This window comes from Amblyomma maculatum, chromosome 7 (assembly GCF_055883805.1).
Source record: "Amblyomma maculatum isolate TAMU_Amacu chromosome 7, ASM5588380v1, whole genome shotgun sequence".
Classification (NCBI taxonomy): domain Eukaryota; kingdom Metazoa; phylum Arthropoda; class Arachnida; order Ixodida; family Ixodidae; genus Amblyomma; species Amblyomma maculatum.
The window spans coordinates 86,692,734-86,719,686 of record NC_139350.1 but is presented as its reverse complement, the minus strand read 5'-3'; the positions used below and the strand labels follow the sequence as shown (position 1 = coordinate 86,719,686).

General features: G+C 45.9%; 1 protein-coding gene across 1 annotated transcript in view; it reads right to left on the bottom strand.

The window, feature by feature from the left end:
* ValRS (Valyl-tRNA synthetase) overlaps positions 1 to 26,953 on the bottom strand; it is a 112,991-nt gene that overhangs the window by 15,134 nt on the left and 70,904 nt on the right. The window contains exons 22-24 of the mRNA XM_084609211.1: positions 23,575 to 23,784; positions 20,945 to 21,056; positions 4,489 to 4,664 (exon numbers count right to left, since the gene is read on the bottom strand). Coding sequence (XP_084465337.1) covers positions 4,489 to 4,664; positions 20,945 to 21,056; positions 23,575 to 23,784 — 498 coding nt within the window. The remainder of the gene's footprint in view (positions 1 to 4,488; positions 4,665 to 20,944; positions 21,057 to 23,574; positions 23,785 to 26,953) is intronic.

Below are 26,953 nucleotides of genomic sequence, written 5' to 3'. Positions count from 1 at the left end.
TGAAAATGCTCTACCATCACCCATACTGCGTGAACATGATATGCTGCAATCACTGTCACTACCTTCCGCCCCGAGGCCAAAAAAGGGGGGAAGCTTTCGCTTTCTACCCGCGTTGGCGTGGCCATTTCGTATGGTGCGCTTTCGCGTCGTCTGCTACACTGCCGTCCAATGTGTTTCTCGCCCGCACCCGCATGATGACGCCACATCCTCCCGCAAAAGGCGGATTGTCTCACAGTAAAAGATGTAATTTTGGCAATTCCTTAGCAGCAGAGCTAGAGCACGAGATAAGATGAGTGGTGCCACATTGGTGGTAGCTAGCTGCTATGGCGCTGTGAGCAGAAACTTTCTTATAATGCAGTTATCACTCCTAGGAGAAGCTTATTACATACCAGCGATCCTCAGTAAAGATTATTTTTTTGAGATTCCTTTATCCAAGTGCATATTATTTAAGATCAACAGATTTTAGCATGCTTTTTTCTGACAGTGGCGCAAAGAATCCGCAGTGTCGACACCGACGAACTGCGGCAGGCAGTTTAGCTTGTGTTGCATGTGGGAAGATCGTCGACACAGCACCCGATTTCAACTATCGCCTGGTACTTGCGAGGCTAAGTCCTCGATCAGAAGCATCCTGAGTGGTTAGCAGTCCCGCCTAAAATGTTGTCAGCACACATGCGTTTTCAGATTCGGGGAACCAGCTGGAGCATCGGATTGCAAGATTCAATTTGTTGCGAAGCACTTTTTCCTTTGGAAATCAGTGGTAAATCACTGTGCCACTTTTCATTGAATGATCCATGCATCCAAAAGCACAACAGTAGTTACCACCACCCATTGCAGCAAAAAATGCGTCAAGTAAGAGCTGAAACTTCAAGACGGTGATTATATGATCGATGCTGTCTGCAAGCAAGCCGTCGCCTGTGTCTGCAGTGAGCCAGGCTGCTTCCGAGTAGTGCCGTCGTACTCCTGGCCGTGCCAGGAGCACCGCTCAAAAGATAGTGCACATTAGTATAAGCTTCCCCACATCAAACAAGCCGCGCCCAGTAGGGCCGCTGCTTTGTCGCCGTCTGCTTGACGCTCCTCCACGACTATGACGTCAACAAGCACAGTGTTGGCCGTAAAAATTTCCTGTTTGGCAGATCCAGTCACGAATCCCGGGCCGCTATATTTAAAATTACTTTGCGCAAAAACTAAACCCTTCTCAACTGTGCTGTTTGGCACACGTTATCTTGACACTGACAGAAAGTTCTGATACAAATTTCGTTGATATCTGTGAGCATCGAAAAATTGCCAGAGTTGTCCATGCTTAGCACAACCAAAGGCAGCAAAGGTGCGCATGAACTCCCACACAGTTGTGGTTGCAGCATTCACCATGCCACCACTGCTTTGTGTTTCACGCTGCCCACTTCCACAGTGGAAAGTCTTGTGTCTGTAGGCACTTCTTGACTCCAATCAGCCCTTTTGCCTCCTGTCCTCCCTTAATGACCCACACAGCCTTTTTTCACAACCACTCCCTAAGTGCTCTGCCTATGATCCATGGCTGCTTTATGCAGATGGCTTCTCCTTGCAGCTCATGGGCCTAGCAGGTCAGCACTACTAGCAGTGAAAAAAAAAATAAATAAATAAAAGAGAATCACAGTATATGGTTACAGTAGATTTACATTTTCCTGTCCGTGCCTATTCCCATCAACAGCCCGCTATTGATGGTTTCACGATTCAAATTTTCCCACTTTAGAAGTGCTCCTTGACAAGAGGTGTCATCCGGTGGGAAACTAAGGAACCCTTCTTTCTGTTTTGCTTTTGGTTTTATTTTTACCATGCCGCAGCTGCCCAGATGGTCTCTGGAGTCAGGTGATTGGCACTCCTTGTTTACATCATAATGTCGACACCGCACGATCCTGCTGTGCGGAAACACGCCGTTTCCGTGGAAGTTGACACATTGGAGAGCTCGTTTTGTATGCGAACAGCAGCAGTGATGACTCAGAAGATGAATTCAGCTCTTCAGACTTTAGCACTGACAGCAAAACTATGCCAAAACTGACCTATGCCCTGATAAGTTTCACTTTTGCCCCTGAAGAGTTCTACTTCTGCTGCACACTGATTGGAAGAGATCACTGTTCTGAAGGTCAAAACTGTTATTTGCAGGGTGACAATGACTTTTGGGCAGTATTACTTGCCGCCGGCAGCGCAGGGAGTCGTGCTTTCTACTAGAGGACAGCCAGGGGTCGACCTCGATTACTGTTTTCTTTCCTAACTGAGCGAATACTGTACACAAAAAGCTAGAATTGGCAGCAAGGTTGCATTGGTCCCTGTTGTAAAATACATATATTTTACAAATATTTTATGTTTTACTAGTAACAAGCAACTTCGATGCTTTTGTGTTTGTTTTCTTTTAGTACATTTTTTTTATCACTTACTCAATAAACATGTTGACTGTCACTAACACCATAGTAAACAGGAATTCTTCCTCTACAATTTAATACTAGACACTCCTGTACCAAGCAAGGTTTGTCAAAGAAAAAAAATATTAATGACGCCACCCAAAAACCACCTTTTCCCACAGACAGGAAAGTGTTAAATCAAGCTTCGTTAATTTGAACTCTGGGATAATTTGAACTTTAAGACTTTGTATGTTCATGCACCACTTAAGTTTATGCATAATGGAGTCTGTTAATATGTTCACTGCAGGATGGGTCGAGTATGTCCCTTATCGTGAAGCCACGATAACTAGGTCACCCGATGAGGCAGTGGGATAGATTTTTTTACACGTCCAATACTTACCTCACTTTTCAATATGTGTACAGAAGGCTGCACAGTACAAATAAATCCCAGAGGCCACAGGTGTCCCTGAATGCAATAAATGTATTCATTTGAAGTCAAGCTTGCTCTGCCAGTGATAATTCGGGCCATGCGTACTTGGGCACGTGGCCAACAGAGCAACACACTGCTGAGCTACGCCACCTCTTTGTAGATGAAGAAAAAAAAGATGGTGTGTCAGCTTCGTGCATAACCAGAAGAGTGGTTGCAATATCTCCTCATGTCAAGTGGCCGCAGCAACTAGCTGCAAGACCTCGGAGAACTACAACCATTTGCCAAAGGTAATCTCGAAGGCTTCAGTAACTTGCTGCATTAGATTTTGCTGTTAACCAATGGATTGCGAGGCCATCAATGATAGTCAAACACGATCACCACCATTGTTGCACAGTAAACAAGGCGTGCTTCCGTGCTGCTGGAACTCCCACATGGGCACTCACTGAACAAACAGATAAAGGCTTTCATTGATATTGACTGCATGTTTTTGTCTCCATTTTACATAGCTTTCTGTATCAAGATTCTGCGCAGTTTCGGTGGTTGCAATGTGTTCAGCCTATATGATGTGCCCTAGCACTGCATTCAGAAATAGGAGGGCAACTGACCTCTGAACGGTTTCGCTGTTCATGACTAATGGGCCGAAAAGCTGGAATATTGAGCAGCATGAAACTGTCCTGAAACTGTTGCTATCACCTTTCAAGCCGTGCAGATTGTGTGACCATTTCAGTGGAAAAGTGACAGTCACATGCTGCTCAATTTTCCAGCCTTGAAATCCCAAACCGAAGCAGGAGAGTGACCTACAGGTCACTTTGTCAAAAATCCTTGGTCAGAAAACGCAACTAGTCACGTGCATTTTTCTACTCTTGTGCAGCCTCTGGTGTGACAGTTCCGAATGCACTGAATGCCACCCGCCTCTTTTGTTTTCAAGACAACTTTTCGGAGGCCTTCCATCATGCTTCGACTTCAGAATAGCACAAAAGTGTTGGCTGTTGACTTTAAGAAAAAAAAAAAGCAGGTGATCACAGATTCTTCTAAGCAATAAAGTGAGGTAATCCCACAAACTGGCCATTTCCAAATTGCACTGTGCTGTCTTTTTTGCTTATGTTCCCTGTTAAATCGAACATTGGTTAATTCAAACTGCGTTGGCATCCCCGGATAGCCCAAGTTAATGGGATTTTAATTGATCCACATTCTGGTCCTAATATAACACAAGGTGTATTCTGAAAAAAATCATTCTAAAAAAAAAGTTGCATTATATTCATGCAAATATAGAACACAGCATCACTGTTCATGAACTGGAAATTGATATAATAGCAAAGCTCCGCTGTACGTAAAAACATATAGCAAGTTGCCTTTCACAAAATAGAAAAAAAAACACTGCATCAGCTGTAAAGCGAAAATTTTGAGTCGGGTAGGGCACGGTAGCTAGGAAAGACATGTGCAGAGTAATGTTAGCTCTTTTCCCTGTTGTAATCAACAGCATGCACATGCCTATAAGTGTGCCATAAAAGCACGCTTTGGCAATAGCGGGCACTGATGAGCACATAACATGTGCTGATCAGTTGGCCATTTGGTGAATGCTAGCTAGCATCTTAGAAGAAATGTGTTCCAAACAGTGTGGCATACACCATGTGCTAACATTCTGAGGTCAACCCTTCGATGGAGTTTCCCACCAAGCCGCACCTTGAGCATGAGGTACGCCTGGCAGCTGTCTGAGACCGTGGTGACCGCACACCCAACCGGAACAGATGCTCCCTCGGCCAGTAGCTCCACTTCCGACGATGAAGTGAGGGCAGCAATCACCACTGCCAGCGAGCGCACCGTCTCTTGGTTGCTGGGGCTCGTGCACCGCACATACACTGCACCAGGAAGCAAAAACATTTACTAAGCTGCACCCTGCATACCAAATTAGACTAATGCATGAATTGCACATTACCCCCTCTCCATCCCCCGAAAGAAATGTGCATGATAAGCATGGAGGGCAAAATTTAAATAAGTTGAAAGGTTCTGCAGCTTTCATCGTAATCTACCAAAATTCAGTAGTACATTAAAAAGCAAAAAACTTGCTTGATGGTTCTCCTAACTACAGTAGACGACCGATTTTGCGGGCTCCAATCATTCGGAGTTGCGCATATTCCGGACTTCTTTCAGGAACCATCACGTGCCCCATACAAATGCATACGTTTTCATGACCGCTATTCCAGACTATGATACCCAGAAGATCGATTTTTCTAATCAAATTTGGCACCAGCAATACTGTGGAGATCATTTTTTGGCCTAAGGCTTGTTTTTCTGAAATGACATAGGCGTGAGCAGGCATTGTTTTTGCAAAAACCCGACTTTGCGCGGCCGCAAAAGCTAGGCAAAACAGTCATTCAGACCGAGAGCTTGGCTCTCTTTCATCATTGCCATTTGAGGCAGTGGCAATAAGGAACACTCGTAATTGCAGTAGCCTACAAAGAGTGCAACCGGACTGAAAATTTATCGTAAGCATCATCTGTGCAAGCTCACTCTGACGGCGCTGTCGCTTGTGGGGAAATGCAGAAAGCAAAGGAGGGGGGGGGCATTCACGGAGGCTCTTGTTACGCTTGCTTTTTTTCCTTGTGAGTTTCATCTCGCGGTGTTTGCTACTGTCGCTAACCATGAAAACTGAATATTACTGCTTTCGCGGCATGTGCATTCATCCGTGACATGAGCATGACCTGCAGCTGCATCACATTATATCGTGAAATGGCATGGACAAGACGAAAACCTGACTGGCTGAGATAGTCTAACCTGAGAGTTATAGCGATTATATATCCTAGCACGACCCACTTCTACGGTGTGCCAATGTGCATATGGAGATTGCCTTGAGTGAGTTGCTTGTGCTGGCACCAATCAGCACGTGCGCACTGGTGGCCAGCCGTATCAGACCACACAAGCGCGTGCGTTGAAGCCTAGCAGATTGCATTATGCTATAACTCCTTATTATCGACATGCAAGCGAAACATCGGGAGCAGCGAATTTACGATTTGTAAAGCTGATTTTTCGCAGAAAAGTGGTTTTTTAAAAGTTCACAAATTTTTCGGACCGGCCAATTATTCAAACCGTTTCTCAGGTCCCACCGGGTCCGAAAAAACAGCTGGTGACTGTACATACTGCAAATGCCATAGTCACCTGTGAGCTATTTTCCTTTCATGGACAAGACTTCAATTAGATCCCTCATGGATGTATACAGCGAAAGCTCGCTAATTTGAACCTCAGCAATTAGAATTTTCGGATAATTCAAACTACAGTCGCGCCCCGTTAATATGACCCCCGTTGATATGGACAACCTGAATTATGGACAGTTTTTCTGGGGACAAAACTTTTTCAGTGTATTTATGCCTCGCTAATATGAAAACTCGCTGTCTGCACAATGGACAGGAGAGGAATGCACACGGCCCACTTGGGTCCATGTATTTTTGTCTCGGTAATATGGACAGAGCTTAAAAAAAAGCAGAGGAGTCCGAACGCAAGTTAAAGAAGGGCATGCCACCCACGAACCTAAGCGACAGCCGATACGACCGGATGCCTGAACGAGTCCTGTGGGGTTGGAAAGAATCAAAGCAGGCGTGTCGCCGTTTTAGAGGGAGGGGGGGGGGGGGGGGCAAGAGCGGAGAGGAACTTACACAGCAAACTGAGGGTTGGCGTAAGAAAGACCCTGAAAGGGGAGAACCAGGAGATTTCTGGGTGCAGCGGCAGTGCCGCCGCAGTCGGGAAAACAGCAACATGTGGTTGCAATAAATTCTGCTGAACGTGAACAGAGAGGCCGGTAAAAGCGTAAGAAATGACAGGAAGAAAGACAAACGCCTACAGTGGCGACGGGAACTGGTTTTCTTTCCAAAAGCCCAGTATGTGTTCCATGAAGCCGTTAACGCTTTTCGGCAAGAGTTAAGACACACTCACAAAGTAGGGCGACAAAAGAAAGGCGATGTACGAGCACGCAACCGAGACCGGACGTCCCGTCCTGGACGCGCTTCCCTCTCATGCTCCTGGTGCGCTGCCGAACTGCCACATTTTGCACCTCAGGCGGTCCGCATGTCGGCTTCACTTTAAAGGTCCCCAGAAAGGGGTCACCAAGAAGGGTAAACAACGCCATAACACTGATAGTTATTGAACCACCCATCATTCTCCCGCAAAAGTTTTCGATCTAGCTTCTGCAACACCAGAGATATCGGCGATTAAAAATGACCCTTCCAATTTTCCCTCTCAACTCGTACGCCGAAGGGAGCCATAAAAAAACAAAGAATACAAGCAAGTTCAAAGCTCCGCCCAGACATACGTCACTTTGACGAACTTCCGGTTGCCGCGCGCTCGCTCGCTGGCGTACTCCGCCAACCCGTCCTCGCTCGCACACGCCTGAGGAGTTTGCCAGTTCGCGCAGAGACGGTTAGTGTGACCGCGAACCCGTGGTTATCCTATGTTACACGGCGGACCAAACCATGGTTGCACCACTAACCGCGGTTACCGCAAACCGAGCTTGACGACCTCGATTTGCGTCGTTAACCGAGGTTATGACGGCGTCTGTTGACGGAAGCTACTCATCGGCGCCCGAGTGCGCGAAACGTACGAGCGGGTCTGCTTCACAAAGTTATTCATTTGCCCACTGTATCACGTTTAAAGATCGATGTATAGATTATGGTGCCGCCCGACGTCTTCGATTACGGCCGACAGCGCAGCAACTGCGTACTGAAGCCTTGTCGTGCCTACAGTATCGTTTGAACGGCTTGTTGCTGAGCAGAACGCCAAAAAATACGCGGCCTTAGCTATGAAAGTACACGAGTTTGCAACGCTCTCAGCACGGGATGCCGCGAGCAGGCTGAGGTACGTTACACAATTACCGCGGGGGTGGAACGTGCAAGCGCGGCGAACGCCGGCGCCGTGCGTGACCGTCCCTAGTCGTCGTTAGGCCTATTGTTTCGCTTCGAAGCCGCGGCGGTCGACGCTTTGGAACATGATCAACGCTGTCGTAAATCGTCTACTCATGAAACTGCCTTATAGTGATTCCTATCCTGCCATAGTAAAATAATTATAGGATTAACTCTGCCGACGCATTAATCGCAGAGCTAGTACGAGCAGATCGGATCAGCCGAAATGCACCAGCGGCAGCTGGCTTGAGCATAAACTAGCTTGTATCACGGCTATCGCTCTTACCAGCAATTTGCTGCTGGTCAGCGATCCTCACGAGGGCTTCATACTTGATATTCGGCTCAATATTCCAGACGCCAACAAATTTTAGCACGCTTTATTTCGGACATCGGTGCTAACGATCCGCCGTGTGGTTCGCGAACGGTATGCGGGAGGAGGGGCCACAGCAGCGATGTTTACGGCAGTCAAGGAGGTGCTGCCATCGTGCGGTGCTTGACCGTGCTGTTGACGGCTTGTCGGACGACACTCCGATACTCCTGAAACCAAGTTATATAAATAAGATATTTGTAAATGCAGCTTCGTTCTGCCGATCCCTGCGTCGCTTCGGTTGTTGCACTTAGTGGGCAATGGCCACCTAACCGATAAGGGCGGCGAGCTGTAACAGCCCGCACAGAGTTCGAGCAGCGCACGAGCAGACGACTTTCGCAGCTACCGGAAGTGTGTTCGTGACGTCATGGTTGCAGTGATCACAGCGAATGGCAGCTTCTAGCAAGCCTTGCCAGTCAACCGACCCGTGACGTCACGGGATTAGGAAATAGTTCCATGCGACACCGCCAAGCGACATTCCCTCTGCCCGCGAATTTCAAAGAACGCTGTTTTTAAAAATTAATAATAAATCGCTGGCTTTGTTCCAAGGAGTTATACTTTGCGTTAATGCTCAAAAGGATGTGTTCTACACACTGAACATGTTTATCAGTGGTTTCTTGGGGGCCGTTTCCGTGGACCTTTAACTCAACGATGCGGCCTTGACAAGGTCTGAGCTCTTCGTAGTTGGCTAGCCGTAGTTCTAAGCTGTACTTTAGCTTGCAGTGTTTGTTTTATAGGAACACATAAAAACGGCAGAAGATGGGATGTTCGATAGCCTTCTGCACAGTAGCTTGCCTACTTGACTCCCTCGCTTCCTTACGAAATAAAGAAAGAATCAGAACGGAAAGGCAGTAAGGTTAACTAGGCAAGAAAGTGCAAAGCATCAGAAGCCTGTAACCCTCAACTTGAGTCTGGATTTTGGCATGGCGGGAGTTAAACGCAAAAGAACAGAGCTGTGCGTAGGCGCGAAGCAAGCAATCTGTGCATGCAAGCGGCAAAAGCCATCTCAGTCAATCCAAGCCGTGAGGGACTAGTATCGACAGCTCGGCTGTTACCTCGCCTCAGAAGAGTCTCAAGCAGCTACTTAGCGGCTAATTTGCTCAGTGACGACGCCATTTTGGAAGTGGCGGTGAGTAGAGAATCAGATGCTGATTCATCGGCCAGTGAGGAGTTCGTGCTCGAAAGTTCGACCAACGCAAAGCCCACCATCACACGTGTCATGGTACGCGAGTCGCTTCAGACTGCACTAAAATTTTTCGAAGACAACAATGATGAGGATAATACACTCAAAATTACCGGTGTTCTGTCAAATGTCCAGTGCACACCGTTATCTACAAAAGCAGTCAATAATTACAATCCTTTTCGTTTTTATTCATGATTCATTATTACAGCCTCGGGAAGGAACAGCAGTTTACATTAGGTAGCGAAGTACTGGAAGTAGTAGGCGAATATGTCTAATTAGGGCAGGTAGTAACCGCAGATCCAGACCATGAAAAGGAAATAACAAGAAGAATAAGATTGGGATGGAGCGCATTTGGCAAGCACTCGCAAATTATGACTAGCAGCTTACCAGTATCGCTCAAGAGGAAGGTATACAACAGTTGCATCTTACCTGTACTCACCTATGGGGCTGAAACGTGGAGGCTAACCAAGAGAGTTCTACTTAAGTTGAGGACAACCCAGAGGGCTATGGAACGAAAAATGGTAGGGGTAACATTAAGAGATAGGAAGCGTGCAGAGTGGGTCAGAGAAATAACTCAAATTACCGACATTCTAGTGGAAATTAAGAAGAAGAAATGGGCATGGGCAGGACATGTAGTGCAAAGAGAGGATAACCGATGGTCGCTTAGGGTAACAAACTGGATTCCAAGGGAAGGAAAGCGTAGTAGGGGGCGGCAGGAAGTTAGGTGGGCGGATGAGGTTAAGAAGTTCGCAGGGGTCAAGTGGATGCAGCTAGCACAGAACCGGGTTAAGTGGAGAAATATGGGAGAGGCCTTCGCCCTGCAGTGGGTATAGTCAGGCTGATGATGTGGCTATAGTCAGGCTGATTATGATTATGGATGACTCGCTTTATGGATAGTTTTGGTTGGAAACCAAAGTGTCCATATTAACAAGGCACAACTGTACACCATTTGGTCCGCCCAAGCCCCACAGAGGTCTATGTATTAAAAAGCCCGTTAATTCGAACGCGAGTCAGTTCCGCTCTGGATAATTCGAACTATGCGCCACCACGTCAGGGCAGCTTGGCACACAGCACGTGGCAAAAAAAAGAAACTTCCGCGAAAGAGGGGCATAGTCAGAGGCTGTGCACGTCTAAAACAAGGAGAGAAGATGGAATCAGGTAAAACATTGGAAGAGTGGATAAAGCCTAAATAGCGCCATGACCGGCGCAGCACCGGAGGGTAGGTTGACGGCTGTTTACTCTCTCTTCCACACAACCTGCGAAACTTGCAACTCAATACTCGTTAATTTGAGCCCTGTTAATTCGGAAATACGGATAAGTACTATCAGCGTGGTCCTAGCCAACGCGCATGAAAGGCTATGACTTCGGACGGGAAAAGCTTTTCTTTTTTTGCTAGTCGTCCATCCTTCCACCCATGAGTCGTCAACAGAAGTACGCAGTTGGCCGCGATCATGACGCCCAGCTTTATAGCATCGTTCGATTCAAAATGCGTTTGCTACTATCGCTTCAATCCCATGCCTGATAAAGCGAACATACTGAAAACTAGGCTTGCACAACCAGGGAAGCGTCGGCACTCTGCTAAGTTTGCTGCCCCCCCCCCTGCTAGAGCTAATGTCAGAAGGTAAACACACCGTGATGTTATCGCTGCGCAGCATCTTGGCGCACTGCCAAGAAATGCATCGTGGACCGTGACGACGCGAAATGGAGGGAAGCGCTAACAGATGACGTCTTCTTTTTTTTAAAGCGAAAAGCTTCACTAGGCTAGTCAACTCCGAGTCTCGCGTGTGCTCCGTCGTTAGGAAAAGCCACAGCTGCGCACAAACCACGTGACGTCACAGGAGAGGCGCAGGTAGTCGGAGCCGCCGCTGCCGCCGCCGCGACTCCGCCGGTTGACCTTTAGCCGGTGCCGCGCGCTTATCGTGATATACGGCTGTAATAAATGTTTCACCGAGATGATAAGCCATGAAATATATATAAGGTGCAATCGTGAACAACAAGGTAAGCCACAACTATGCCAAGGAACCACAAGCTAAGCTATGGCATCACCGAAACTTTTCGCTTCTGATATCCAGGCTTAACCAAGCTAAGCCATCGCCAATTTTTTTTTTTTTTTCAAATTCTTAAGCAAAAATTGGGGGTGGGTGGGTTCATTATGAGTAGGTTCTTATGCGAGCAAATAAGGTACATTTACGGTACTGCAAATGGTTCTTGTCAGTTTTTTCATTGCCATTCGATAATTCAAACTTTTCCCCCAGCCCAGTGAAGTTCGAATTGACAAGCTTGTAGAGTACTCAAGCCACTACAAAAATTTTTCCCGATTCCCTACCAACAAACTATGAAAAGTATGCAATTACATGCCGCATTTACCTGAAAGTATGCGACCATGAATGTAATGAGTGTAATTCAAAAACTGACTTTGAGGGCTGAAAACTTCAAAATAAAATAAAAACATGAAGCAATGTAAGGCTCACTTTTATGAGCATGAAAGTCCACAAATGCAATGCAAGAAATGAGGCTGCAGTACATGCAAAATTTAGGAAGTAGTTCATAAATAATGGTATCTCAAAAAAATTGCTTGCTTGTGCACTGTCTTCATTTGAAGGAAACATGAGACTGTCTTCAAGCCTTAAGGGCAGCTCTAGCATTTTTTAGCCTCCTCACAATATACTGAAACCTTCACAGTACAATCTGCCCAGTTCTGTAGTCATTTGTACCAAATTTCACAGGGGTTTGATCTTTTTGTTGCAGCGCAAATGAATTTTAATATTTCCCACTTTGTGGCCCCATTCGAGGAGACTTCTACAGGCAACCATTGGTGCCTGACGCCACTGGATGCATGGTGTCTACATTCTCTCTGCGCTTGCTGGAGGACAAAATTTTTAGCCTGCTTTCGGTCATTCAGACAAATGACGATCTCAGCTGTTTACTGCGACCAGTTTAGATAATCAATGTACTTGCGATAGGTTTTGTGGTGATAACTGTGACTTCACAAGTTCGTATGTCACGGCAGCATAGGTTGGCTGAAACTTACCTACTGTAGGTTTGGCTTTCATAGTTTTTATTCCTTCAACATATGTATGCTTAATATTTTGAAAACCATTTTTTGTACTGCAGCAAGAAGACTAACAAATGCATTGTTATTTTCACCCAAAATGGTAAAAAAGAAAAAAAAAATGTTGGAGTTGCCCTTTAGCATGACGCTGCAGTTGCTACCACCATTGCAGCATGAAAGTTTCACAATCCTCCACTTTCTCCAAGCCACTCAAAAGATTCTTCAGTAAGACCGATAAGAAGATCAGCATAAGCCTGCCCTACTGTAGTCAGTGCACTCTGGATGCCTTGTCAAAAAAATGAAGCATCTGCTAATTGTTCTAACCATGCGGTGAGTCAAGCCTCTTCCAGAACACCTGGCAGAGTGGCATCAAACCGGCGTGCTGCCAGGCGATTTTTCAATAGCTCTGCGCATAGAGTGACATGGGGGCCACTCACTGTGCACATTACTGCACTTTGCTATGTGCGTCAGTGAGCAAAGTGCATAACCTCTAGTGACGAGTTCCTCAATGCACTGCCGCTTCTGCCATACGTTATACACCATGCAACTCCCCTTAGGCCTAAGTTTTTGGTTGGCAGACCAGTAGGGGGGTTCAACTTTTAACAAGTTCATGCAACGTAAATGGGAACATTCCTTCCGCAATGTAAGGACGTACGTATAAGCCCATCAATTTGCTTTCCTAATCTTATCTTCAGGGCTCCTGGATGCTGACAAGCATGCTAATTCCTAGGCCACACAGGCAGGTTCGTATAGCTCAATTAAAGCAAGGCTTCATACCAATGTCGCCTGGACTCCTATGACCAGTAGATAGACAGCATGGTAGCTTAAGACTGTACCTAAAGACTGTACCTAATACAAATCTGTGAGATATTAGAGGCACAAATTAAAGAATTGGCAATTAAGCGAGCTAAAATTACATGTACATGAACCAGGAACTGTAAGGGGAGCTGCAGACGGAAGCCAATAAATGTTATCGTGTCATATCCTTAAAGGTAGGGCTTAACTCATTTGGTACAATGAAAAAAACGATGATTCTGAGGGTTATGGAAAAATTTCTTTTATATATACAAACTTTAACCAACTCCTGGAATACAGATCAAAATTCAGCTAATTTAAATGCTCTTCCATACACATGAATAATATTCTCTTAAGCTTTATACATATCATGAAAAAATCTAATTTTTTTTCTCCTTGAAAAATTTCATAAAATGCTAAAAATGTATGCACTGTATCAAATAAATAGACGTAATAAAGAGGTTAAAAAAATAGAGAAACTAAACCTTTCTTGTACTCCTGTCACGCTAGAAAATTTCTTATAATTCAAATCCAATGGCATTAGCATCTGATGTCATTAACAGGCTGCTACATGTTTGAATGATGTTTGCCATCGAATGAGTTTAGGAAACTCATTCATATTCAATCTAGAACCAAATGTATACCCTGAAGACCAGCCCCTGAACGTGACGTTTCGTAACAGACATGGCAAAAGAATGAAACCTGCAGCAGATGGCAGAACAACCCTTGAACCCGTAACCGCACGCACGTACTGCGCGCGCTGCATGATTGCTTAGTGCGATAAAGTAGTGTGGGCGGAGCGACTGCCCCCCCCCCCCCCCCTTAGTAAAATGGTGACAGGGGTTGGCGCAGTCGCTCCATACTCTTCAGTACATATGCACCAACGCAACGCGGGGCGAAAATACGAACTTGTAGAAAGATATTACAGATGGAGCAGCATGTTCAAGTGCGCCAGCTTCGTGCAAAGTTTTGAACGCACGATAGAGAACGTACCGGTACGCCGGTGACACGGTGGAGGGAACACCCATTCCCCCTTCTTGATTTCCACCAGAATGTCATTAACTCGAGATGCTTCTATGACCCACTCTGCACACTTCCTATACCCTTAACGTTACATCTACCATTTTTCGCTCTATAGCCCTCTGCATTGTCCTCTACTTAAGCAGGACCCGTTTTTGTTAGCACCTACGATTCAGCTCCATAGATGAGTAAAGGTAAGATGCAACTGTTGTATTCTTTTCTCTTGAGCGATACCGGTAAGCTGCTAGTCATTATCTGCGAGTATAGTCTAGCCCGGTTATAACTAAGTCAGCGGGAATTGGAAATTGCTTCGCTATGTCCACTATTTTGCTGTATCTGGACTATGAAAAAAGAGACACATTAGAGTAAATTTTATCGTTGGTGGACGAAGTGGTCCAGCATTTCCTGAACACGTTTTGCAAGTGTGGTCTTCAGGATCGCGGCCTCCATACCGCCCAACTGCGAACCGAGGTTCTGCTCTGAACTACCCAAGGTGCATCTGTAGTGTGTCAACTGCTGCGATGGCTGCTGCAAAACTGGGCAACCAGCGTCGTCGCAGTCACTCTCGGAGGCCCTATTCGTCCCTTCCATGACGTTTCCAGCAACTTCGTCAATTGTGAAGTCCTGCGTGGCAACAAGTTCATTGTCAGCCGAAATGAAGTACATGTGGGACAGACCTGGAGGTACAAGGTACAACTCTTTAGCCGACTCCCATAGCTACTCTAAGCAGGCTGTCATGGCGGCACCATCAGCTGCTGCAGCGATGTCAACCGCGACAGTTTCGTCCTCGGCAGGCGCCGTGTCCGCGCTGCTGCTCCATTTCCCGGCTGGAAGTCATCATGACAGAGACCGAAGCCCAAATCCTTAGCTTTCACTAGCATGATGGGTCCACTGAGTGGGATGTTCTTTGACTGGGCATCCAAGAACCACCTGTAAAATGCGGCTTCTATGTCGGCGTACATGGCGCACTGGATCCTCTTTCGGTCCCCACTGCCAACGTTGTCATCGAGAACGGCGTCGATCTTGCTGCTATTCTTCATTACCGTAGTGTGTGTGGACTGTGCAGTTTCCCACTTCGTGCAATATCACTCTTTTTCACGTTTCGGCACACGTCCAGAATGACGCGCTTCTTCGTAAATGACAACACTTTTCTCTTTCCCGTTGAAGTGCTGGGGCTCGCGAAACTTGACATTGCAGAGAAATTAAAGGGTTGGGTCCGAGAAACGGGATAACTGAGTAGGTCGATTGTCTAAAATTGCCCAGGCGAAGTCAGGGCTCACGAGATATCAAAGGTGAGAAGCGAAACAAGGCAGGAAGGCATAATTGCGCCAGCGAGAGAAGCACATACAAAGTTCCACGAAAGCGGAGAAAATGCTCTCTCTCCCTCTCTCACTCCTGCGACGCTTTCTTCCTGACTCTCCCTCTTCCGGGCCCAGAACAGAGAGGAGAGAAGCCCCAGAAAGAGAAATTCAAGAACTGCGATGGGCTAAGTCGACTGCTGCTCCGTGACGTCACGGAGAATTGCCTTTTCTTACATTTTTTTACCTCCCACACAACCGGCTCAATGGCACGACAGGACGCCGCATCACGAAGACGCTAAGCCAAGCGATGCAGTGAAGCAATCTTTCGATTCGCGGGAGAGCAGACGACGCTGTGAATGCAGCTGTCAGCCACATTTTGTCCTTATTTTCACAAGAAAATTTGCTTGAAGGTGTAAACATCTCTGGATTGATATATTATTTTTCATTTGGCACAAAATCACTTAACTATATCCGCTGACAAACACTTATTTACTTCGTTAAAACTAGACCCAAATTGTATTGAAAATGCAAAAATGGGGTTGGGACATTGAACTTCCTTCGTTATAACCGCTATTTCTCTATAAGTGGCTTCACTATAACCGGGCTAGACAGTACTTGCCAAATGCGCTCCATCCCAATTTTACGCTGGTTCAGATCTGTGGTTACTACCTAAGCAGACTTATTTGCCTACCACCAGTGCTTCGCTACATATCGTAAACTGCTACTCCTTCCCGAGGCTGTTGAACATTACCTTAGTCTTCTGCGTATTAATTTTTAGGTCTACCTTTTTGCTTTTCCTGTCTAGGTCAACAATCATTCTTTGCAGTTCATCCCCTGAGCTACTTGGCAGGGCAATGTAATCATCGACTCGCAGATTATTAAGGTATTCTCCATCCACCCTTATCCCTAATTGCTCCAATTAAAAGTCTGAATACTTCCTCTAAGCAAGCTGTGAATAGTACTGGGGAGATTGTGACTCCTTGCCTAGCACCTTTGTTTATAGGAATTATGTTTCTTTATGCAGAACTATCGTTGTTGTGCGGCCACTAGATATGTCTTCCTGTACTTTCACATACAGCTCGTCTACACCCTGATTTCGCAATGCCTGCATCACCACCGAAGTTTCTACTAAGTCAAATGCTTTTTCGTAATCAATAAAGGCTATGTATAAGGGCTAGTTATATTCCGAGCATTTTTCTATTAATTGGTTGATGGTATGGATATGATCGATAGTAGAGTACTGTTTCCGAAAATCTGCTTGATCCTTTGCTTGATTGCAGTCTAAGGTTGTCCTGATTATATTAGCAATTACCTTAGTAAATACCTTAAACGTAACAAATAGTAAGCTGATTGGTCTGCAATTTTAGAACCCTTTAGTGTCCCCTTTCTTATGAATTAAGATAATGTTTGCATTCTGCCATGGTTCCGGCACTGTCAATGAAACCAGGCACTGCGTAAACAGGGTGGCTAGTTTCCTAACACAATATCCCCACTGTCTAACAAATCTCCAGTTGCTTTCCCCCTTTTCTTAGTTTCTAAAGCTTTCTTATCCTCTTCCTTCGTCATTGGCAGAACGTCTGACTACCTTTCCCGATTGCCAATCTCATTATTGTCCTGACTACTTTGGCTGCTATACAGATCAATATAGAACTCCTCGGCTACTTTGACTACATTGCCGATATTCGTGATGACACCGCCCGCCATGTCCCTTAGCGCATACATCTGATTTTTGCCTATGCCCAATTTCTTCTTCACCCCTTTAAGGCTTTCGCATTCTTTACAGCATGCTCAATATTCTATATGTTATGCTTCCTTATATCGGCTACTTTACACTTATTGATTACCTTTGATATCTCAGCCAGTTCTATCTGGTCTGCTGGATTGGAAGCTTGCATACTTTGATGCTTCTTAATCAAATCTTTCATCTTCTTAGACAGCTTACTGGTATCCTCTCTAACTATCCTACCGCTTACTTCTACAGTGCATCCAGTAATATCTCTGAAATGATTGCTCATTGCTTCTAGGCTATTATCGTCATCCTCAGTTAGAGCTGAATATCTATTCTGTAGCGAGATCCTGAACTCTTCTGCCCTCCCCCTCACCGCCAATTTGTTGATGAACTTCTTTCTTACTAATCTGTTGCGTTCCTTCTTCAGATTTAGACTAATTCGGGACCTCACCATCCTGTGGTCAATGCATTGCACCTTTCCAGATTACCTATACATCCTGCATAATGGCGGGGCTAGAACACAGTATGAGGTCAATTTCTTTTTTAGTCTCCCAGTTAGGACTTTTCCACGTCCATTTCCGGTTCTTCCGTTTGCTGAAGAAGGTGTTCATGATTCTTAAGTTATTACGCTCTGCAAACTCAACTAGTAACTCCCCCCGCTATTCCTAGAACCAATGCCATAGTCACCTACTGCCTGGTCTCCTGCCTGCTTTTTCCCTGCCTTCGTACTGAAGTCGCCCATTAATACAGTATGCTGCATCTAAAATTGCATTGCATTTGCATTTCTCGATGAAATTGCATTTCTTCATGACAAATGAGTTTGCCGCGTGCTTGCTCTGTGCCGGTGTTGTCTGATTTTCTTTACGTTGTATCACGCGCGTGTTTTCAAGCCCTGATTAGAATCCCTGATGTGGCATCGGGTTTTGCTTGTATTTTTCCCCTCTCTTGTGCTCTTAAGCTGGCTTTCTCGAACAAACCATTCAGTAGCGAGTGAGCACTTGTGCCGTGTTGTCTTCTCTGCAGTGTTCGTCTTTATGCGCTCGTTTACCATGAATACTGCGTCCTTCTCTTCTGTATTGCCGATTCTACATCTTCGTAGAGGCTTTCAACTGCCTGGTCATCACGACTATATGCAGGTCCGTAGGCCTGTACAACCTTCAGTTTATACTGCTTATTAAGCTTAATTATGGTGCCTGCCACCCTCTCATTAATACTACAGAATTCATCTATATTACCAGCTCTATACTTATTGACAAGGAAACCTACTGCTAGTTCTCGCCCCTCCGGTAAACCTCGATAACACAGTACATGCCCATCCTTCGGTACAGTATATGCCTCATTCGGCCTCCTAACCTCACTAAGCCCTATGACATCCCATTTCATACCCTCTAGTTCTTCTAACAGCACTGCTAAACTAGCTTCACTAACTAGGGTTCTAGCGTTAAACGCTGCTAGGGTCAGTTTTCAATGGCAGCCTGTCCAGCGGAGCCAGAAATTCTTAGCACCCCCGCTGCGTCACAGGTCTGACCGCCACCGTGGTTAGTTGCTCCGCAGCCTTTGGTGACTGAGGGCCGGTTTTTTATAGGACTAATCATGGGAGGTTGCGGCCATTACTGCACCAGGGTGGCCAACTCCTGTTCTGGTGAGGGCGTGCGCTGCCGGAGGTGTTCACCGGCATCAGGTCGCACCCCAAACCTATATATGCAATTCCATCGACACGTGGATTTATTTTTTATTCCGGTGAATTGCGCGGCATTGGGATCTGAACCACATTCCTCTTGCATGCGAGGCGGATGTTCTAACTCTAAGCCACTGCTACGCCGCCTACCGCTACGACGAGGGTTAAATGTTTTGTTTCTTGAGTTTTGCTTAAAGAAAGGTTAATTTTGCTGGCAAACTTGGCAAACTATTTGCATCGCAGGCTGTAATGAAACACCATCACCCATCAGCCTCAGCAGTGGTCCTGCTCTACTTGCGACTGTCAATCATTTTGGATCCTGTGTTTCTTGCTGGCTGCCTCTTTACATGCATTTATCTCGGAAGTACAGTCGAACCCGGATATATCGGACTCGAAGGGGATCGTGAAATAGTTCGATATATCGATAATTCGATATACAGAAATCGGCTTGTGACGGCACTTACGATGCGAAAAAACTATACCGTATTTGTCGCGTAATGAACCCACTCGCATAATGAACCCACCCTTCACTTTTGCGCCCGAGAATTTGGAAAAAGAAAAAAAAAAGCGTTAAGGCAAGCTCGCTCACATGCAAGCGATTGAGCAATCTCAGCGACGAGCGGCAGCGACAGAGCGAAAAATTTCCAACTTGTTGGAACTGCGTCCCTCGAACCTGGATATTTCGAATTTTGGTTATATCGAACTCACAGAATATCCCCTTGAAAATCCCATGTAAAAGTATAGGAAAGCTGCGTCATATATTGAACTCAATTTCATCAGTCGTTCGATATATCGAACTCCGCATTACGCATTGGGCGGTGTGGTGTGCCTTCCCCAAAGACGATCACATCACCCTCAGCCGTTTGCCCCGTGACGTCTTGAGAGGGCACCGTTCGGCGGCGGCTGGTGTAGGGCAGCGCCACGCCCTGTCCCCAAAGGCTCCCTCATCTGCAGTGATCGCTGCTACCGCGTGCCAGCACGTGACGTTTGCACGCCATGTGTGTGAAGGAACGAGAGGGAACCAATGCAGCCGTAGTGTTCGGGAGAGGGAAAAAACGCGATTGAGCCAAGCGTGACAGTGTGCCCACTCTTCTGCTGAGTTTTATCTCTTCCCTTCCTCTCTCTTTCTCAGTCTTCGTTCGCAGCAGCACTCACTACACATGCGCGGACAAGCCAGCTCAGCCCGTGGCAGACGCTTTCTCCAGTGTGTGTTGTGAACGCTAAGCTACGGCGGCTGCGGACGCAGAAGCGGCAGTGTCTTTTTTTTTTTTTTTTTTTTTTTTTTTTTTTTTTTTTTTTTTGCGGGAGTCGTTTATTTTTGCCATCTTGCTGAGCGTGCGGCGTAGCCTATCCTATGATGGCTGCGGGTGTTAAGAAGCTGCAATCTTTTTTTTTTTACTTTTTTTGCTAAAGTCGTCCTTACTTGTCGGGCTGAACGTGCCGCACAGCGTAAGCCATGGCGGCTACGGACGTTAAGAGGCGGCAGGCTCTTTTGTTTTGCGAGAGTCGTTTATTTTTACAACGAAAGCCCGCAGTCAGCTGCGATCATGACACCGAATTTTAGCACTGTTTTCTTTAAAAGACATTTGCAGCTATCACGCTTCCAATGATTTTGTGGCCGTGGTCTATGCCCGCCCCAAGTGCGGCGTGATAAATCGAACCAGGCACTCTGCCAAGTTCGCTCCCTGCCACCGCAGAATCTATCAAAAGTATAGATAAAAGATAAACACAGTGTGACGTTATCGCTGCGTAGCATATTGGCGCGCTGCCGATAAATGAGCTTGGATGTAACGGTCGAAACGAAGAAATGCGCCTTCGAACGCTTTTTTTTTTTTTCATATTCTCGGGGGCAAAAGTGGGGGGTGGATTCATTATGCGACTGGGTTGATTACGCGACAAATACCTTATCATTTTTCACGATCCCAAGTGGCTTCCAAGCCGATTTCTGTATATGAATTGTCGATATATCGAACTATTTCGCTATCCCCTTCGGGTTCGATATATCCAGGTTTGGCTGTATTTCATTGAATAACAGACCCCAGAACCAACATTAATTCTATGCAGCCAACAAAATAAATGATTCCTGAAGCATACAAGATGTGGCCTTCCTGCACCACAAACTCACAGTGGACCTTGGCCTTGGTGAGATTGTAGTCAGCCCGCAGAGAACGCACTTTGTGCACGAGGTCCTGCATGAATGTCACCTTCCTCTCCAAGGACTCGTCCCTTGGTGGAAACTGGACAAGAAGAAAAAGGTTAAATAATGGGGTCCGGTGCAAATAGTAATTTTCATTCTGAAACTGAAACAAACTTTGCAAATATCTTTAACAAAAAAGATTTCAGTTTGATTGAACTTCAAGCTGTAGGCAGCCCTCTGAAAATTTATTCCAAGTTCCGTTACGGCTGTCAAACTGACACCAAACAATACAAAGTGCACCTGTGATGCCCATGAAACCTACCAAGCATTGATGATACCGGGCACATGTGACAGCATGGCAGAGCTACCAGGTCGCGTTCAGCATTCTGCGCCACCATTTTTCTTGTAGCGTTGGCATGCAGCAACCCAAGAAGCCTGAGGTTAAGCCGCAGACGCCACTTCAGGACCCTGATGGCTCAATGGTGAAGTGAACAAGTGTGTTTGGTGGCTTTGGCCAAGTGCTTTTCCTCGCAAAAAAGTGGGTGTTTAGATTTGCACGAAAACTTTTCTCCAAATTTTGTTTGCAAATATATTGACCACCCCCCCTCCATCCCAATCAGCATACAAAACTCATTTTGTAACAGTGACTTTTTTTTTTTTTTTTTCCTTTTAGGATCTGGATGAAAATGGATGCCGTGCTGAGACACTCAGCACTGAACGAAACTTCTAATCATTCAAACCATGCCATTAGTGGCCAAATGTCATTACCACGAAACTCTCATTTCAGCAAAATCCATTGCGTGTCCTCTGAACTTCACTACAAAGGGATTCAAGGGCAATAGTACCACAGGGGCGGCACATGTTCATGCCGGGTTTTAATTTCATTGTCCATGAGGGCATGATGGATTTAACGTCCTGAAGCTGGATGGGGGCCATAAGAGACACCATACGCATGACACATATGGCGTCTCTCAAAGCCTCAGGAATTGAGGCTTCAGCTATGCACGTGTTAAGATGCCCGCTCACAGGAGGTACAGTAAACCCCCATTAACTCAAACTTGTAAAATCTGGGAAAAATTTCGAGATAAGCGGAGTTTCGAGTTAAGAAAAATGCCTAAATTTCTGGTGACAACCCCTGGCGATCTATCGCATGCTGCTGTCGCCAACGCCTGTCATTGCCGCTGGTGCACACCGCCTGGAGCTACTGGACTCTGTGACAGAGGCACGTTTTCAGCGTTGTTTTGTTACCGCCCCGTCGTCGTTCAGTCACGGAGAGTACAGTTAAGCTATATCCCGTTTCTAACACTACACAGATTGAAATGCAACAACACTGATAAAATTTACTACGCATCGCGTAAAAAAAAAAAAAAAAAGAGGGTTTCAGCGCAGCGGTGTGCTGTTACAGATGCATACTAGCATTGCAAGGAGTGGCTTTTTCCTGCTCCTTTCGAAAATTGACAATATCTAGCCACACTAGTCTTTTTATTTTCCTTTACTACCCTACCAAGCTTTTACTGAATCGTCTTGATGTGCCCATATACGCACGGATCAGACGAAGTGAGCGTCTGCAAGTTCTTCGCTCAAACCGGACTAGGAAAACAAACTTCGCTTGCAAAAAAAAAAAAAAAAAGGAAGCCAGGACGAAAATTGAGTAGCCCAAAACCTTCTACGATTGGCTGCCTCGCGAGCTGCTTCCAGGTGATATGCGAGATTTTCTAAACACCCAGAACCTCAGTGTGATAGCAACGAGCGAAAATGCTTTGGCGGCCCTCGGCTTGTCGCGCCCATCGCCACTCCACTATACAAGGGGAGTTTTTGTAATAAACGCAAAAGAATTCTCAGGAAAAACTGAATTTCATTATTTTGGAAGGCAGAACTGGGTAGTGCTGGCCTGCTTCGCGTTGGCATTCGGCCCGACAAAAGCGTCCTCGAGCTGCTGAACGCATCGCATAAGCCGTTGGTCGCCGCCACTGCATTCAACTTTGTTGCGGACACCACATACACAACAAAATGCCAACACTTCGTGCACATAGCGCGACAAAACAGAACCACACAATCACTGAATCGCCCTTGCCGCTATGCACGTGCAAAGGGCAACTGACCGAACCACGCTGAACTGGCTGAATCGACTGCCCGATAAGACCCATCAGCCCCTGCGTACGCGAGCGGCACTCATGTGCTTGCTCCCAAGGCGAAAAACGGCTGCGTCCACAAGAATTTTGTATTCACTCTTCGAACGTGACTGCATTCAGCACTTAGTATAGAAACAAAATGCTCGCTCGGAGCCCCTATCACTTTTCGGTAATTACCTTTGCCTTCGGTTCTTCCCGTCAAAATTTCCAGATATCCGCATTACGCCCGAAAAATGCTTCGAGATAAACGGGAGCTAGGTAATACATAGCACCTATGGGAGGTGGAGGCGCGGCGTGGAAAATTTTCGACTTTACCAATTTTTCGAGATATGCGAGTTCGTGTTAATGAGGATTTACTGTACATTTAATTGCAAGTGGTCAGAAGCACTGTTTAAAAATACTTACGATTTCAAGCAGTGTACCAAACATCTGGATTGGACTGAATATGTTCATTTGTCCAAGTCTATATGAAAATATTTAGCTTGCCTCGTTCACTTCGGGGTAGGCTTCCACGCAGATACTAGGTGGTAGCTGTGCACAGGGTCTTTGGGGAAGCCGCTGGTAGAGCTCTTCCGTGAGGAAAGGCATGAATGGGTGCAGGAACCTCAATGCTGCGTGCAAACATGTTAGCAGAACTTCCGATGAGCTGCGTTTGGCCTCAGCGTCACTGCCTTGAAACACCGGTTTCAGAGATTCCTGCACACAATGACAGCGAAAGACATCATCATGGCAGCTGCAAAATGATGGCACCACTGTGAGTTGCTCAAGTGGACCGCAACCGGGGTAACGAGATGAAAATTCAGAGTCGCACAAATTTCCATTCCGGTACCAGCCGACACAAAATATCTGTGGCAAACGATAAAGCACCAGGCTACACCAATGAGTTAAGACATTCTTCGAGACTATGTGCTTCTCTCTAACAAATATGGAACTTTTGCATATGCATCTATAAAAAAAAATGTAATTTTCACACAAGCACTATGCCCAGATGCGTGCATTACTGAGCTCTCTACAACTTGCCGGTGAATCGACGGGGGTTTCTGCTACAGAGTAATCAGTGCACCTTCCTACAAGCGTTCTTATCTGTATTGATGTATGATTCACTAGTGTACATTGATTACCATGCAATATTTCACAAGAGTAGCAATTTGGCCCTGTTGGTGGGCCATGATGAAATGCGGAAGTGCTAAGACACAAGGATAACTGCAAAGAAGTGGACAGGATGAGTGCCAATCCCGTTCTACTGTCGTCCCTGCGTCTGCGAGCTTCCATACTTTATGAGGTATTCACCTGCAACAAGCAAGTAACTTATATCTGAATGCCTTTATTTTTTTATTTTTTTTCCCCTCAGTTTTCTTACACAAACCCTCAAAGGTGAAAGACAAAAGGTGCTTTCCTGCATGTGGCTGGGTGCAGGGCACCACACAAACTGTGTTCAGAGAAAATCCCACTTCTCTCATGCTGTTTCAGTTTCAAGATCTGAACGACAGCTTTGATATCAAGCTTCAGTACAGGTCATGGAGTTGTGAAAAAAACAAACAAAAAAACTCCAACATACAAGCTACTTTTCATTTTAACTCACTATAATGCTTAAGGAATATGGCAAATAAAATGACCAAACCGGTCAAAACTTCCATTCCTTAAACAGCCTTCTTCTTAACCCTCGGGTCTTCATCTGCACTGCAGCGAAAAAGCCAAGATGAAATGTACTGTGGAAAAAAAAAAAAATTTTTTTTTATAGTGTGTTTGTTGAAAATTGTTAGCAAAGCACGTTTCTGATGGTGTCAAAGCATCGCTAATTACAACAATAGAGCACAATCAAGCTTCTACCGGTTGCAATGCTGCATTTCTCCGACCAAAAGCATATGATTTTATAAATGAGGCAAATGTGGGAGCAAACTTAAAGGTTGATTTTTTTTAGATTCAAACAGTTACTATCACTCATGCCTGGAGCATTTTATAACCAATGGCAGTAAAATAATTGCTTGTTGTGCATGCCTCCCACAGCACTGAAGAGAGAAACAAAGCTCTTTAGTATTTCTCTATACATACCTGTAAGTTTTTTCAAAATATATTTTAGAAAGAACAGTTATCATTTAAATATGCATACCAAATTTCAGCTTCCATTTTTACAATTACTAAAAGCCTAAAAAAGAATCTACCGCCCTCACTACAACACAACAGCCCTCTGGAAATATGCTGATATTCAAAGATCATACACTTTCTTTATAATTATTTAAAGCATCCGGGATGACTTCACAAGCATGTTAATTACTACAGTAGAACCCTTTTATAGTAAAGTCAGTGGGACCAGCCAAAAGTCTTTATTATATCAGGGACTTTACTACTACAGTGAAACCTCGTTATAACGAAGTTAAAAAATCGGAAAATAGTTCGCTCTATCCATAATTCGTAATATAAAATTTCATAGAAAATACATGCAAGAGCAGCAAAATTCAATCGGAGAAGGCACAGCAACTCGGAGGGTGCCTACTTGGGTCGCGTCCATTTATTTACGCGCAAAGAACTGCGCTATCGCGGCCTGCTTTTATTGCGAAAGCAATATTGCTCCCAGTTTGAGCCGTCAGCGAGGCCCGGCGGTGACCATCATTGACCTTTGACCTTTAGATGACCCCCGTAGACAACCCCAAGCTGGCAGGAGCTGCCAACTTGGGTCTCTCGTTTCACATAGGACGGTTATGTCAGAATCAGCCTGCCAGGACCTTGGCATTTCGTTACCCCTCTAGGCCACTAAGGCACGTTCATATGGCTTGGTTAAAGCGTGGCTTTATGTGTGGGCTGGGGAAGAAGAAGGAGAAGAAGAATGCTCATTCACCCGCAGCTATTGCTTTCGCTCGATATTAGGTTCAGCAGCATTGAACTCTTCTAACTTTTTGTGTTGATCGCATTCCGTATCACACCCTGTTCCAGTTTACAAACACTCAACAAGGCCAAACCCACTGCTCTCAATAGCACTGCAGTGGTGGCGCAGTAAATCCAATGCAGCAAGCGCTTCGTGTGCGGGACGTTCAGAAACTTCCACATCGATTTCGGCGTCTGTTAGTACAGCCGTGGTCGCCGCGATGTCGTCGTCACTTACAAAGTCCTCTACAGTCATTGTTGCAAGCATGTCACCAACAAAACGCAAAAAATCGTTCCAGGCCTCATCAAGCTCGCAGAGCTCTCTTCTGCTTCGTCAGGATCGTTCCCATCGTCACTTGATGCACGGGCCTCTGCTGGAACAAAACCTGCGTGCCGAAAGCAGTTGGAAATTGTTTCGCCTTTCACGCTGTCCCATGCCGCTATAATGCTCCCAGTAAGTCGATCTGCAAGTGCTTCATACGAAGCTTCACGAGAAAAACGTCAATCAGTCTCCTCTTGTAAACTGCCTTGAAGGCCCTGATTTTATCTCGAGCTGGGTCTTTACCATCCGTGCTGCTCTTCTTTCACGTTCCTCGTCATCACAGCACTACGCACACCCACACACCACACTCGACATGACGAATGACACAGCCTCCACCGAACGCTACGACGGTCACGCAAAAACTAAAAAGGCAAAGCAACATTCGATCGCGCCACTGCCGCCGCTGCTGAAGCGGCGCTGTCACCGATTGCGAGATGTGAACGATTTCTTATGGCCTCCGAGATCACCCCCGCACGCACAAACATGCGCGCGGGGGTGATCTCGGAGGCCATCGATTTCTATGGCTGTCAACTCTCAATGTCGTCTTGGAATCTGTGGCGCTGTGAGCGCCTGCGAGATAGTCCTGAACGCTTGCTGCGCCGCATAACACACTTGTAGTGCAACGAAGCCTGCCTCCTGCTATTAATGTGAGGTAGTGCTTGGTGTCGCGACGTTCGTAAT